Here is a 16,655-nt window from a genome sequence, read left to right on the forward strand (position 1 = left end):
AGTACGAGTCTCCCTTAGCCCATAACTAGAATGCCCCCGGGTTTGTTGGTTACCGCACGGAGCAGTCGCACCTCAACCCATCCCTCATAACATATCAACATATAACATAACTACTGAGCATGCAGATAATCATATAACAACACAGGTAGTCCTACATATCTACCTAACTGGCATAACCATTAACATGCAACACTAACTCATACTCAACATCTAACACTGCTAGGATAACATATCCAATGGGCCGGCCTTGGTGCCTTAGACCCCTTAGTATAGTGAGGGTAACTCCCCTTGCACTGTTGACTCGAAGATAAATTCATACTCTTGGATTACTGCCACGAACTCCACCCCTTATATTCATTGTAAACCATACTTGTAAATTTTCAATCTTTCCAAAATGTCCTCCAAAAGTTAACTGGTTAACTCATGGTCAAAGTCAAAGTCAACTGCCAAGGTTAACAGTCCATGTTGACCTCAACTCGTCGAGTACCCTCAGCTACTCGCCGAGTTCATTGTAATACTCGTCCACTCGCCGAGTCACTTGAGTGACTCGTCGGGTTCCTAGTGTCAGTGGCCGTAACCCCTTGGCTAGCTCGGCGAGTTTTCCCGTTACAACTCGCCACGTTCATACGTGTCCAAAGGTTGGGAAAACCTTAGTCGACGCGCCGAGTCATCAACTGACTCGCTGAGCCCAAGGCAAACTTCATCGGACTCGCCGACTTGTTCATCCCACTCGTCGAGTTCATGACCATCTTCATACGACTCACCGAGTCCCTTCAATCCTTCATCCGTACATATGCTTTTTAAGCCATGCAAAGGCTCCAGATTACAGATCCAGCCTTCCAAGGCCTGATTGTCACGTAAAGTTGCAAACTTTACGTGCATGAAAAGCTCTAAGGCCCCTAAATGACAAAACTAAGCTTGCAATGAAGTCTCACACTTGAGGGAAGACTCATACTAGGCAAGGCTGATAACTTTATGGATCTAGAGGCCAAAGGGAGTCTAGATCTGAAGTTACAACTTCAGGTCTTAGCTCAAACATAAGAAGCCTTTCATAAAACCCATCCAAAAGAGGTTAAAAGAGAGATGAGCCAAGGAAGCAGCTTATTACCTTCCAGAGAGTGACAATTGATGAATCTCTAAGCTCCCCACGAGTTCCTAGCCTTGATTTCCTTGCTTCCCTAAGTGTTTCCTCTTCCAAAATTCCTCCTCCAAGCTTGAACACACCAAAAAAACACACACACTCGATTTAAGGTTTGAGAGGGACAATAAGCAATAAAGGGGAGGCTGGGGGGAGGCCAATGATCCTTTAAATAGGGTGAAATGCCTCGAAATTTAGGGTTTCATCTGCCAGCTCTTACTCGTCGAGTCCGCTCTTGGACTCGGCGAGTAGATCACTAAAACACGTTGTCCAACCCGCTACTACTCGACGAGTAGGGCGGCCAACTCGTCGAGTAGACCCAAAACCCAAAAAGATTCATACATAAATCAATACCTGAGAATCGGGGCGTTACAATTCTGGTATATAGGATGTTGCCATGTTGTAGTAATCTGTTAGATCTGTATCCTGGTATATAGGATGTTGATATGCGGTAGTGATCTGTAGATCTGTATGATTACATGTGTTCACTAAGTATGTGTTAGATTGGTAGATCTGTATGATTACCTGTACTTGTTGGTTATTAATTTTTATTTTATATGTCGACATGTTATGGTTTGTTGGGTTGAGGCGATCCTGCTTTGTGCTGAAGGCCAACATACACAGACAATACGAATAGACTGTAGGCCCTGTGAGGCGGTCCAGTTAGGCCGAAGGCCTGAAGAGCGGTCCAGATAGGTTGTAGGCATTCCGAGGCAGTCCATTCGGACCGAAGGCTCGGAGAGCGGTCCATATAGGTTGTAGGCCCTGTAAGGCGGTCCAATTATGCTGAAGGCTCATGTATGCATGATGTTGTTTGTATATGTTATGTTGTGTGGTGGCACTTTGGGGGAACTCACTAAACTTTGGCTTACAGTTTCAGTTTATTGTTTAAGGTACTTCAGATGACCATGGCAAGGTAAAGGCGTGATCGTGCATATCCTTTCAGATTTATGTTATTTGAATTTTCGGATAATCTGATTATTGATTAACACTTTTGAAACAATGGTTTTGTAAACAATTATGGTTATTGGGATGTTTTTGAAAAATAAAAATTTACTATGATTTTTGGGATGTTACAAAATTGCCACACCTTCGGGGATTACAATGATTAGGATGAAACTCAACGATAAAATGTCGTTGATGTACTCACTTACTGATCGTATTCACCTTCATTCCAAATTTATTTTTCACTTCTTCTCTTATCATCCTAACATTAAATTTGCCTTCTCAAGAACTTCTCTAGTAAAATGACTACTATTCATATAGAGTTAACAATTAAACCAAGTTTGAAATTTTTAGCACAATTATTGCTCTTCACCTATCCAATAAGCCTAGAGTCTAAAGATGTAATCAATACCACATCACTTAACCACGAGTCTTATACTTCCATTTTTTCTGTAACACAACTGATAGCCATTGGCAACAACATAATTACAAGCATGTGTTTCAATTGTTTATGGTTAGTAATTCTCATACCATAAGAAACCGCTTCTTCTAGAGTACATTTCCCTTGAACCTTGTTTTAACATCAACATCCGAGACATTATCATCTTCATCAACATCCGGGACATTATCACATGCATCAACATCTGTGTTAGCCTCATATTGATTTTCCCATGTTACTCTTTCTTGGGTTACTCTTCCCATATTGGTCTTGTTCATTGGAGTGATGAAGTCAGTTAGGTCAGTACCATCCTCCATTTCTCTTGACATATCTGATACACCTGAATGGTTGTCCTCGTAACAACCAATTTCACCAGACAATACATGTAGATTAATACCAAAATGGTCCATTTACATCGGCAATTGGACTCTACATCAATAAACAATGTCAATGAAATCATCATATTCAAGCTCATTAGGAATCAATCTTAAGCCTTCTGGGAATTCTGTATCTGATATACAACAATACAAGTTCTCATACTTCTCTTATGTAAACCCTTCAAAAAAAAAAACAACACATTCTTTTAGGTCAATACCTATAAAATTGACATCCTCAAACACATGATATATAGAATCAAAATAACAAAATGGTTTGTTGATGAGCACTCATTGGAAATGAATATCGATCTTGATGTATGTTGCCATCATCAGGATGAACCAATGGGAAGACAAGGGTTTTGTTTCAAACGAACGAAAGAAAGAGGAGGTGTGTCTAAATTAAATCGATTTAAATCGTGTGGATTACACATGATAATCTGCTTTTGCTTACGTGAGAATCTATTTTGGAGACCGACCAAAATATGAACGGCTGACCCGTTAGTTTTATTGATAATGACCTTTTATACTCGAAAATACTTCGTAATTTGAGAATAAAAGAAGGATATATGACCTTCAAGTTAGGGATGAGCATCGAAACCGGGTACCCACTTTTGGAACCGGAACCGCATCGGAACTGCCGGTTTTGGAACTTAAACCACCTTACGCGGTTCCGGTTCCTGTTCCTAAAGTTATGGAATCGTCTTAAGCGGTCCCGGTTCCGGTTCTCGTTTTTTCGGAACCGCTACCCGCCGGAACCAGTTATATATATATATATATATATATATATATATATATATATATATATATATATATATATATATATATAATTTCATATAAATATGTGTGTTACTTAGACCAGTTTAGAGTATATTGGTCAAAAATTTTCCGTCTTTGGTCCGAATTGATTTGATTTGGATCGAACTAAATTATGGTTTTATCGAAAAAAGGTTAACAAAATTAATGTAACCGGGTTACCCGCTTCCGGAACCGGAACCGCTAGTTCCGAAACTGGTTCAAACATTTAAGAACTACCTAAAGCGGTTTCAGTTTTGGTTCTCGTCAAATAAAACGGTTACCCAACTATGCTCATCCCTACTTCAAGTTTGTAGGAGACTAGGAGCAAATCGATATTATCGTTACTAATGACTGTCACTTTGACGACATTAACACCATTAAATAAACAAACGAGGCTTTGTTCATTTAATTTGAGAAAAAGAAGTTAGATTAGTTGGCCTACAAGCATGCTAAAAATTATCAAACGCACCCTTAACAATTGACATTGCCACACCTTCAGGTATTACAGTGATTAGGTTGAAGCTCATCTGCAAAATGTCGTTGATGTACTCCCTCACTTGCCCCACAATTTTCCCCGCTAAAAGAACCCTCTCCAACTCCTTCATCTCTTTCTTCCATCGGAACACACCAGTTCTTACTCCATTTCGTCAAAAGGTTTCCTTCACTTCTTGCTCAAGAGGCTCGGATTTGGATGACGAATTACAAGCAGAAGAAGATATTTTTTCCGGCAGTCGACAAATAACCAATTACACCGGCGTTCGGCTCGAAGAGAGCGTTGAAGAGGTTGGAAAGACCAGGCTCGACACTTGGATTTCTACTCGGATAAATGGCATTAGTAGAGCTAGGGTTCAATCAAGCATTCGGTCAGGACTCGTCTCCGTCAATCATCGTGTTGTTGTTAAGGTAAAGTTCAGTTGCTTAATTTTGAGATCAAACAAATTACGTCTCAAATTCAAATTTAATTCAATGTTTTAGATTCTTAGGAGTTACTTGTGGTAACCAAATCCGAAAAATCACTTCGTCAAAGGTTTCATTGCAACTTCTGATTAATCGTTTTGTCTAATATCTCGATTCATAACTTTCTTTCAGACCTCACACATGATAAGACATGGCGATAAGGTTGAATGCACAATATCAGAATTGCAACCCTTAAAAGCTGAAAGCGAAGATATACCTTTAGATATTGTGTATGAAGATGAACATGTGTTGGTTGTTAATAAACCTGCACACATGGTAATCACATCAACCTTCTTCCACTTCCTTTCAATTCATCCATGGATAAATCTCTTCTTCTGAATCATTTATTCCAGAATCATATATTTTCAAATTTCATGATCAGGTTGTTCATCCAGCACCTGGAAACACTACTGGAACACTAGTAAACGGCATTCTTCATCACTGCAGTCTCCCAACACCTTCATTTCACGATCAAGAATTAGTCTCAGATTCTGATGAATTGTCTGATATCGAGTTAGATGAATCACCCTTAAATCACACATTTGGTACTAATGAAACATCTGTTCGACCTGGGATTGTGCATAGATTAGATAAAGGCACAAGTGGATTACTAGTTGTTGCCAAGGTAGTTCAACAAAACAACATCATTTCTTCCATTTTCATTCATCTTCTACAAATCTATTCTAAAATAATTAATATTTTTCTTTAATTTTTTCCTTACAACAACACAGGATGAACATTCACATGCCCATTTATCTCAACAATTCAAGGAACACACCATTCAAAGGATATACATTAGTCTCACATGTGGAATTCCGTTTCCGCCCTCAGGACGTGTTGATATTCCCATTGGTCGTGATTTGACCAATCGGATTCGTATGACTGCCGACACGGGACCCACCAAATGTGGAAAGTCTCGTTATGCTGCTAGTAGGTGATTTAAGTACAACCAACGGTTGTGTTTCTATTCTAGACCGAGACAAAATGACGATTTTACCCTTAATTATTTGATCATATCATCAGGTACAAAGTAGTTGAGATACTTGCGGGTGGTGGGTCCGCATTGGTTGAGTGGAGGTTAGAGACAGGTCGCACCCATCAGGCATTGTTTTAACATTAATTGATATTATTTAATTCATTTTGTATAATCTCATATACTAAAATATTAATTATACTTATTTTGGGCATTTGTGATAACTCTGAAACAGATTCGAGCACATGCAAAATACCTCGGGATTCCTTTAATGGGAGATGAGGTGTATGGAGGTACTAAGAACATGGCCATATCACGCCTACAGCTCAAAAACTCATCAAAATTACATGGTCAACTTTCAGAGCTTGTTGCTAAAGTCAACAGACCTTGTCTCCATGCTTTGACTCTTGGGTCAGTCCATTTCAAACTAAACTCTTTTGTTTTTGGGGGAAAATTACTAGGAATAGCAACATACTTTCATTTCTATACATATTATGAGTAAAGAAATGTAAGTATGTTGCTATTATGATTAGTAAAAGATTAAAGTAGGTTGCTATTTCTTTTGTGATTAATTTTATTTTGTTTGTAGATTTACGCATCCTTGTACAGGAGAGAAAATGCAATTTTCATGCTTGCCTCCTGTAGATTTTGCAGAAGTTTTAACTGGACTTCGTAATATAAGTACACACAAGGTAAGCATTTAAACCTTATATTTTAAATAAATGTTTTTCTTCTCGCATATTATAAAAAAAAAAGGAACTTGTCAAACGGTTCAAAACTTGCACAAAGTATATGTTTACAACCACCTAAATTACTTTATTCAAAAAAAAAAAAATCGGATTATTATTTATAATAATTATTTAAGCTTTAAAGCTGTATATCATTAACTGGATTGCAGATGAAGGGGAGCTAAATGCTAATCAAGTTTTGCTCATTCATTTTTGCCTTTTTGGCATTTGGGAACAGTTGATTGAAGGCATATGTTTGTTAGGGAGTGTTTGGATGTGGGTTTTGAAAGTAATTATTGTGACATGAGGCACAACTAGGATAAAGATAATTTGTTGATTGAAATTGATTAATGATGATAATAGAGTTGTAGATTAATAGTATTCTTAGATAATCAGTTTTCTTATAAATTTGTTGCTGCTTCTTTATAAATACCTAATTTGTTAAATATGGTTACAAAAGTTATATTAATCCGCTTCCTATAACAATATGATTATTATTTGTGTATTAACATCGCAGTTGCATTACCATTTGCTATTGGTAGTGCTCTTCTAACGAACATTCTACAGAAAAAGGAATCAAAGGCCTGCCATTGCCATTGCCATGATGAATATGAATGATGATGAACGTCTTTTCAACTTTAACATGGTGGACCTTGGTTTTAACTTTTAAATGATTATGTTTCATGTTTAAAAACCTGATTTTGTATATGACAACGGCCTAGATCACTATTAAAGTGTGTTTAATTTAACATATTAATATTTTCAATTTATACAGAGGTCCCATTTCAAACTGAAGGAAAAAAACCAGTTTTTAAAACCGCATCAACTAAAAATGAACCACCGTTTAGAAAAAAAAAAACCTGATAAAATCTGTTTTTAACAGAAGAAAAAAAATCGAACCCATTATAACCAAAATCAGTTTCGAGAAAACTGTTTTTTTTTTTTTTTTAAAAAGGTTCAAAACCAGTATGAATACAATCATACGAATTTGTAGGTTGATATTATAAGTGAGAATGTTTTATCGTAATTCAGTTAATTGAGTTTTCAGGAAGGATATGTGTAATTAAGAAGGTTACAAATCTTAATATAATTAAGTAATTAATTTTGTGTTGAATTCCGATTGAATAGGTGAGTTAGGTCGATTTTGGATAGCTCTAAGGGTAAATATCACGAAAGACAATAAGTTTACACAAAAATTCTAGTTTGATACTTGTTTTTTTGTCTCAAATTCGACACTGTGTTTTCCAATTTTTACACCACTTGACCGGTCAACCAGGTTACCTGCTGACGTGACATGATGACATGTCGGATTCGATGACGTGACATACTGACGTGTCAAAAATAAATTTTTTTCCACAAAAGACACTAAATTTTTATTTTTTTCGATTTGACACTAAGTTTATTTATTTATTTTTTCAATTTTGACGTTTTTTTTGTTCCAAATCGAATATCATTTTTTCCGATTTTATTCAATGTTGAGCATTTTCCATTTGAAACAATATAAATATATTTTTATTACATTTTAAACCATATAAATTCATTTTTTTCCGTTAAAACACATATTTTTATATAAATACAAGTTTTCTTCTTTTTTATTTTTTTACATTCAAAGCATAATGTTATGCATAAATATGCATTAGTTATATCATAAAACAAAGCTAACAATAAGCTTCGAATAAGATGTAACAATTTCACGGGTTGCAAACTTGACGTCTGGGCCTTGATCGACTACACGTCTCCAAACCTCCATACTCATTTTAATGTTGCGTATTTAATATAAAATACAATTTTTATATAACTAATACATATTTATATATAATATTATGTTTTGAATGTAAATAAAACCTTGTATTTATACAAAAACATGGTTTTTAAATGAAAAAGAAATGTATTTATACGGTTTAAAATGTATTAAAAAAATATTTATATGGTTTTAAATGGAAAATGGTTAACATTGAACAAAATTGGAAAAAATGATGTTTAATTTGGAACAAAAAAACAAAATGTCAAAATTGAAAGAAAAAATTAAACGTAGTGTTAAAATCAAAAAAAACGAAAACTTAGTGTCTTTTGTGAAAAAAATTCAATTTTGACACGTCAGCATGTCATATCGGTATGCCACATCATTGAAACTGACACGTCATCATGCCACACCAACATGTAACCAGGTTGACCGGTCAAGTGGTCAAAATTGTAAAAATTAGAAAACACAATGTCAAATTTAAAAAAAAATATAGTATTAAATTAGAATTTTAATGTAAACTTAGTGCCTTTTATACTATTTGCCATAGCCTAATTAAAATAACATAACTAATTGTGAAAAACATGAAATATAATTTAGATATGATTTAACGATTTAAAGTTATAATAATCAAATAATAAGTTATTAATTTTTTATTGTCCAAGGATATTATATATGTACTTTATTCTTGCACGTACTCGGTGGTTTCGTGCAAGTTGTTTCGAACATTTGGTGCGATCAAAAGAACCACTATATTGACTATCACATTAAAGTTAAAGATATTACACTATGATTTTGGTTTTCACAACTTTTCAATTGTTATTAACAAATTCTTAAAGAACATTTTACATGTTATCTCGTTTATTAAGTCATATTTTTTGAAAAAAAAAGATATATAATAGTGCATAAGAGATTAAAATTCTGTAACAAATTTCTTTGATTTTAATATTTTACGAAATTTGTTATGTGTATAATAATGAAAGGAGTTATATTTAAAAAAGTCAAAACAATTGACAAAAATGCTCAAGCATTTCAAGCTGTTGTTTTTGCTATTTTGCAACCATAGTCGCCTTTTTAAAGTTGCATACAAATGCAATAATAACAAAAGTATATCACCTATCCTTATTTGGGTTTTTGCGGAAACATTATATTTTTCTATAAAGTCATAAAAAATTATTTTACGTATTGTTAATGTCATCTTTTCATAAGAGGAAAATGAGAAATTACTTGTGTACTTTCTTTTATTTATTAAAATATTATATATATTCTCTCTCTCTCTCATAATAATATTATACTTTTAATTTTTTCATTAAAGATAATATATTCTATTAAATATATCTAAGTATGATACTATACTTTTAACTTTTTGTTAGGAAAATACACTTTTAAAAAAAAATCTAAATACTAAAAACCTAATTATTAGCAAGTAAAAAGTATTATGAAATAGATTTTTTTTAAGATATGTAATAAATTACTAAAAGTGGAATGTAATGTAATAATTATGCATCATGCTTCAGTTCATGCATTTAACCGAAAGACATGATTGGGCCCAATTCTCCTACCGGCCGGGCCGGTGTTCAGAAATTCATAATATAAAAAATTATATATTTTACAGGATTAGGCTTTAATATTGCAGAAGAAGGGATCTTCGGTGCGATCGATAACAACACCGAGCAATCGTGAGGACGAGTAACCACTTGTATGGAGTCATTCATGACTGCATTGATTCAATCGACGCATTGAACAGCTTTAATCTTCAAGGTACACTCTTCGTTAAATGTGTTTTGTTTTTATCTCTTTTATGTTTTTAGTGAAATTTGAGAGGTGAGGTTGTGTTATAATGGAGAGCTGAATCAGCGTCAAGGAATTTGCAAAAGGATTTGTATGATAATCGTCTGTTAAAACCTGTTTCCATCTTTCATGTGTTGCATTTCGATTTGGTTCGACTGATGGTTCCTCGTTATACATCTTCGATTAGTTTTGTTTTGTAATTAATCGCCATTACGGAACTCATTTGAACATTCGGAGAGCGAGACGGAACCCTCATCTTCTGTCTTTCAGCTCCAGGAAGTAGCACGCGTTGACTACCTTCCTTTTGTTCTCGATTTCTCGTAATATGTTCTTTGATTTCAGCTTTTGATGGTTTACTTGAGCTTCTATTTTGTTTTATTTCAGGTTTTCGAAGCTCGATTTGAGGCCTGACAGGTTTTGGTTTCGAGATTTTGAGCTAGTTATCTTTCGATCTCCTATTTGGATTCGAATCTGGTTGAAGTTTTGACTGACCAGAAACGAAAGAGCCGGAGGAAAATCTGTAGAGGATAAAAGGGGGAAAAGTGTGGATCAGTTCAAAAAGTCATCTCGTAACAGTGTTATTCTCGTGAAGACTGAAGAGACACTCCTCTTTTCGTTTCTTTTTTTCTCTCTAGGCATATTGATGTGAAGCAAAAGATTCAACATGGGAAAAACATGAGTAAAACAAGAGAGAATTGGGAAAGGGGAAATTTCTACTCGAGCTACCAGATGATTTCCCTTTCTCTTCCACTTTAAATTCCCTCAACAAATAATGGCTGATGATCTATGCTTCTTCATTAAGGTACACTTGATTCAATCTATAGTCCTTTCTCTTTTCCTTTCTTTGGTTTCATTCAATATCAAATATCTTGATTCTGTTCTATATGTTCATGTCTTTATTCTTGGCTGCAAGTACAAAACAAACACTAAATACCTGCAAATGCTTTGAATTACAGGATATGCTTATCGTTAGACCTCCAGTAAAGAACTCCTTGGTGTTGAGAATAAGTTTGTTAGCTTTTGTCATGGTATGTGGGGTTTTCATGTGTTCAATTGGTCTAAAGCAAATTAGCAACTTCACAAAGGCCGGTTTCATTGACATTAAAGTGGTTGACAAACCTTGCGAAGTGCCAAATGTTGAAAAATGGGAGAGGCCTTATGTCCATTTCCCCAAACCCACAACTTTTAATCGGTATGCTTCAAATTTCTTTCTTTCACTCTCATTTTAGCAAATGTAAAATTACTGATATTGTTCTCTTTGGGGTATAATTAGGGCTGAATGTGCATGCAATCCTGTTCGATACTTTGTTATCTCATCAACACAAAGATCTGGGAGTGGATGGTTTGAGACATTATTAAATAGTCATATGAATGTAAGCTCAAATGGTGAGATCTTCTCAGTTAAACCAAGGAGGACAAATATGTCAACAATTGTGGACACTTTGGACAAAATTTACAATCTTGATTGGTTGACAAGTGCTTCCAAGAATGAATGCACAGCTGCAGTGGGCTTGAAGTGGATGCTTAATCAGGTGATACTTTCTTGCATCCAAACTACTTAATTTCTCATACATATATATCATATATAACTCATAATAGCAACATCTATATATCATTTGACTTTAGTGAGTGGTTGACTTCGAATTTATTTCAGGGTTTAATGCAAAATCATGAAGCAATAGTGGAATATTTTAAAGCGAAAGGAGTTTCAATGATATTTCTTTTCAGAAGAAATCTTCTTCGTAGAAGAATCTCAATACTTGCAAATGCTTATGACCAAAATGCTAAACCTCTAAATGGAAAACACAAATCCCACGTGCATTCACATGATGAGGTCAATTTTGTAATTTGTGTGTGTATGTGTGTGTGTGTGTGTGTGGTTTCTTTACTAAAGTATTTATTATTATAATGTTGTCAGGCTAAAATTCTAGCAAGTTACAAGCCCACAATAAATACAACACTACTGATACCCGAGCTTAAACAAGCCGACAACATGGTTAAACAAGCTTTGGAATACTTCAATACCACTCGCCACATCATCCTTTACTACGAAGACATTATCAAGAACCACACTGTATGTTACCTGTTACCTGTTATCTGTTATCTGTTATTTGTTGTTATCTGTTATCTGTTTATTTGTAGGTATTGGAGGACGTGCAACGTTTTTTGAGGATACCGCAAATGGAGCTTAAGAGTAGGCAGGTGAAGATACATAAAGGTCCATTACGTGAACAGGTGGAAAATTGGGATGATATTAAAAAGGTATTAAATGGAACACTTTATGAGAGCTTTCTGCATGAGGATTATAAAGTTAGTTAAATGGTTTGTAATTGTGTATATTTTGTCTTAACTAACTCATTCTTTATTTATATCCCTTTGTTTGTCATTGGAAAAAAACCAATAGGGTGTCTTCCCTGTTGAAATTTTGCTCTAGGCTTTCATTTTTCATATGCCTTAATATCATCTCAATCTAATTCAACTTTTTTCTTTTAAAAAAAATGTTGTAGACTATTATTACTCTTGTAATAGTTCCCATTTTGTGTCATGTGTACTCAACTGTAAGATCCAGTTTGTTACATAGGATAAAACTAGACAAACTTTTTAGAACTATTTTTGATGACGTGGATAAAAAGGGTATTTACGTCTTTTTGCATAAACGAGAGATAGAGACTTGAAGCTAGTCCTTGTTCCACCTTTTTGGGTGGGGGAAGTAGTTTTTTATTTTTGTATCATTGGTATCAACTGAGCGAATATATGTCAAATACAATGTAAAATACTTGGTCATGTATAAAAAAAATAAAGGGTAATAAAGATTTAATGGGTGTAAATTTGACTTGGATTTGGGGAAAATTATATATTGTCAATTTCTTGTAGAAAAACAAGTATACATATTTTTTTTGGAATTTTGTAGAGCTTTAATTGGATAAACCATGGATATTGGTTGGAACGTAAATTTAATTATTTGGAAATTGATTTGACAAGTTAAAGTTGGTTTTATACTTTATGCAAATGTGATAATAGTATCATATTTATGAAAAAGGACAATATAGGTTTGTATTTATTAATAACAAGTTGAAAGTAAACACAAGAAAATAGCTATAAAAGGAAATGTTCGAATGGGTGGAATAAGTTGATGGGTAAATGCGAGAAAATAGCTATAAATGGAAATATTTGAATGGGTTAAATAAGTTGATGAGTAAATACCAGAAAAGAGTTATAAAAGGAAATGTTCGAATGAGTCGAATAAGTTAATAATAGGTAAGTGTTGCCTTAGGTGTGTTTTCAAATTGATTATTTGAGAAAATTAAGTCGTTATTTAAATAATTTGATGTTTATAATTACATTTAATATATTTTATTGTACATATAATTATGAAATACTATAGTAAAAATTAGGGCCCTTTATCCGAAATTTAGATACTGATTCAGTGATTTGGATATCAAAAATCCATTATCCAAAATTTTATTTTATTTTCTTTGTTTAGATTTACTTAAAGACTGTAATAAATCTGAAATAAATTTAAAATCTAGTTCTATAAAGAACATAGAACAAATCTTTTAAAGCATCAAATACAAGAACATGAAAATAGTTACTGGGAAAGGACGTTCTTGTTGAGTAGCATTTACAAATCAAATATTAAAAACCAGCAACATAAAGATCATCACCCACCACCACCAAGCAAAATGTAAATTAATGTAAAGATCAAACATAAAAACCACCACAGTCAATTCCCATGAATTTGTAGCATTTGCAAATTAAAATCTAGATTACTCTGAATAAATATTGAACCAGAAAACTTATAAATCCTAAAAGAAAAGCATAAAAGATGTCAACGAAGAAGGTGTTCGGGAGAAGATATGTTTTTGCGGCTATAACATTGACACGGAACTCTAATCCTCATAAAAAACATAAATATACTAAACTAATAATTTAAAAAAATAAAATAAAAGATTATTTTTTTTTTGGGATTTTTGAATAGCTGAAATATCCGAAAATGCTATATGAATCGGAACCTGAAATTTGGATATTTGAATTTTCGGATAATTTTAAATCGGATTTTGTATTTTTCGGATCGGATACAAATATTTTTAAACACCTTTAATAAAAATGGCCGAGAGGTTGACACAATTGAATAGGAACCCATAATATTCATCTTTGGTATTTAGCAAATAATTTAAACACAAAATTATATCAAATGACATAAATATAACGAAAGTAGTAAAATGTACCAAAATCTATACCCCTACGGATTTTATAGATTTTTTAAGAAGTTTTTAAGTCTAATCACATACATATAATCACATCTAACATCATATCATCATTCCCACTACCTAAATAAAAATATATTATTATATAGGTAGCATGGGCGGTCCTACAGCGGGGGCAGGAGGGGCAATTGCCCCCACAACAAAAAAAATTCATTAAAAATAGGGTTTTTTTTAAATATATATATATTAACCTTCAAAATTATATATTTTGACTCATCAAAATTTTTTTCCCCCATAAAAAAGTTATAATTTTCTTTTGTCTCTTCTTCGGAAAATTCTTGGGTCCGCCCATGATAGGTAGGGGCATGAATATTAGATAGGGAGAGTGAGAATATACTGACAATAGTATTAACACGCTACGTTACTTGTTATACTAATGATTTTTTTAACGGTTATATGTATTCAAAACTAACTAAACGCCAGTAAAAGGGAACAAACAATTAGTTTATGAGTGGATTTTGTATCCATCTATTTCAGTTTTTTTTTTTTTTTTTTTTTTTTTTTTTTTTTTTAAACGGTTCCTACTACCAAACCAATTAAACGAAAAAGAAACAGTGGAATTTAAACATCCCAAAAATACGGTTCAAAATTTTTATTTTAAATCATTAATAAAACCATAGCTAACAATTTATCACATAAAAATCATAAGTCATGTATCTCAAAATATCATAAACATCTGTCAAAACATATCAGAGTAAAAACATCACAGACTAAACAATGATGTGTGCACTGCAGTCATCCCAAGCTTTTCACATTGCTAACGGAAGTACGTGAAACCAAAATTGAAAACTATAAGTATGAAGCTTAGTGACTCTCCCCAAGCTACCACATATCATACACATAATCACATAGCCTGGACCCCCGCCCCGCCCGACATCGGACAGAGTCCGGCATCAGGCCCCGATCGGTATATAGATCTGTTTCTACCAGACCCCGCCTATCTCTGGGCCATGCCCGCTATACACATACATACAATAACATATAATCATACTAGCATATAAAGAATCATACACGGTACTATATATTCTCGTCCTAAGGCCTCGCCTATCATGGGCCCTGCCCTACTCTGCTAATAATGATATATGGAACCCCGTCCACACTCAGCTAGTGATGAGATACGGGACCCCGTCCACACTCACCTACTTACCACGCACATACAAGTATCACAAAGACAACAAGTATAACTAAACATGCATTCCTTCATCGGGTACCACTCGACATCGAACCGTAGTTCGGAAACATACATATAAACATTCCTTGGGCCCCGTCCGACATCGGACCAAAATCCAAAATCATATAAACATTCCTCGGGCTTGCCCCGACATCAGACCGAAGTCCGGAAACATACTAACATACCTAAACGGGCTGGCATTGGTACCTTCGACCCGTTCCTACAGGAGAAAACTCACCTCGCAAAGCTGACTGCAGAATCCCGCGAATAAACCTATGGTTGCTAGATGATAGATCCCCGAACTGTTGGTGTCTCGACTCCCTGAGCTACTGATCATCATACATATTAGATAAGTCTGGGATTCTTATAACCTAACCATAAGTCCTCACAGGGGTAAAAGACCATTCTACCCCTCACATACCCTTGTCCCAAAATGAACTCTACCCAACCTTGGCCCAAAAGATAAACACTTACTCAAGGCCCAATATATATGGCCTAATTTTCAATTGGGCCCAATCCCTTCATATGGGCCTCAACCTAAGGCCCAAAACCATAATATGAAAGGCCCAACACTATATAGGCTTCCCAAGCCTACTTGTGGCCCACTAATGGCCCAATTTGCTAAATTGGGCCCACCCCTTTAATAGGACTTGCCCTAAGGCCCAAACATATTCTTGGCCCAAAAAATATGGCTTCTGGTGGCCCAATAAGGCCCAAAGAAACAAAGTGCAATGTATGGCCCAACCCGAGGCCCAAAACACGCAAAGCCTACATCTGATGAGTACGTGGGGTGTACTCCTCTATACGCTAAGCGTACAGGCTGTATGGCTTGTACGCTGCGCGTATTGCTATGTTAAGCAACTTTTCTCATTAAACATTTAATTCTCTATTCCAAAGGCTATAATCACAGATCCAAATGTCTTAATCCATAAAGTCACTGACTTGGTGACTTTACATGACCCAAATAAGCCCAAAATCCAAAAATAGTATTCTACTTTCATGAAAGTGATCTTAACTCATGCATGAACCCACTACGATATTCAAGATGGCAACTTTCTGCCTTAGGGACTCATTTAGCACTGAGAGTGGTGACTCTAAGCCTAGGAATCAGATTTGAACCATAAAGCTCCATCATTGGGATCAGAAAGTCCAAAAACTCAACATAATAGATCTAAGCATTAAAGAGGAAAGTTTAAGACTTTATACCTCAAGATGGTCTGAAATGAAACAGCAATCTCGGATCTACAACTTTTCCTTTGAACCACCACCTTGCTTTACTCTTTACTTGCTTGGAAAATGGATCCACAACACCAAAATGCTCTCTAATGGCCT

At 34.6% G+C, this 16,655-nt stretch overlaps 2 protein-coding genes across 2 annotated transcripts; both read left to right on the plus strand.

Moving 5' to 3' along the window:
* Positions 1-4,135: 4,135 nt before the first annotated feature.
* On the plus strand, positions 4,136-6,760 carry LOC145075092 (Pseudouridine synthase family protein). Its single transcript, XM_079021400.1, has 8 exons — positions 4,136-4,597; positions 4,784-4,927; positions 5,034-5,276; positions 5,383-5,585; positions 5,675-5,753; positions 5,860-6,035; positions 6,214-6,316; positions 6,523-6,760. Exons 1-8 carry the CDS (start codon positions 4,229-4,231, stop codon positions 6,535-6,537), a joined length of 1,332 nt encoding a protein of 443 aa, XP_078877526.1. The 5' UTR covers positions 4,136-4,228; the 3' UTR covers positions 6,538-6,760.
* Positions 6,761-9,703: 2,943 nt separating this feature from the next.
* Positions 9,704-12,253, plus strand: LOC145074145 (uncharacterized). The gene is made up of 7 exons (XM_079020560.1): positions 9,704-9,854; positions 10,269-10,686; positions 10,841-11,076; positions 11,158-11,416; positions 11,539-11,718; positions 11,803-11,958; positions 12,027-12,253. Exons 2-7 carry the CDS (start codon positions 10,657-10,659, stop codon positions 12,201-12,203), a joined length of 1,038 nt encoding a protein of 345 aa, XP_078876686.1. The 5' UTR covers positions 9,704-9,854; positions 10,269-10,656; the 3' UTR covers positions 12,204-12,253.
* Positions 12,254-16,655: the final 4,402 nt, after the last annotated feature.

This window comes from Lactuca serriola, chromosome 9 (assembly GCF_051521515.1).
Source record: "Lactuca serriola cultivar US96UC23 chromosome 9, Lser_US96UC23_V15, whole genome shotgun sequence".
In the NCBI taxonomy this organism is placed as follows: Eukaryota; Viridiplantae; Streptophyta; class Magnoliopsida; order Asterales; family Asteraceae; genus Lactuca; species Lactuca serriola.

Coding starts and splice junctions, on each gene's coding strand:
- LOC145075092 (XM_079021400.1), top strand. CDS start 4,229: ATGTCGTTGATGTACTCCCTCACTTGCCCCACAATTTTCCCCGCTAAA. Junction 4,598..4,783: donor ATCATCGTGTTGTTGTTAAG/GTAAAGTTCAGT, acceptor ACTTTCTTTCAG/ACCTCACACATGATAAGACA. Junction 6,036..6,213: donor CTCCATGCTTTGACTCTTGG/GTCAGTCCATTT, acceptor TTTTGTTTGTAG/ATTTACGCATCCTTGTACAG.
- LOC145074145 (XM_079020560.1), top strand. CDS start 10,657: ATGGCTGATGATCTATGCTTCTTCATTAAG. Junction 11,719..11,802: donor ACGTGCATTCACATGATGAG/GTCAATTTTGTA, acceptor TAATGTTGTCAG/GCTAAAATTCTAGCAAGTTA. Junction 11,959..12,026: donor ACATTATCAAGAACCACACT/GTATGTTACCTG, acceptor GTTTATTTGTAG/GTATTGGAGGACGTGCAACG.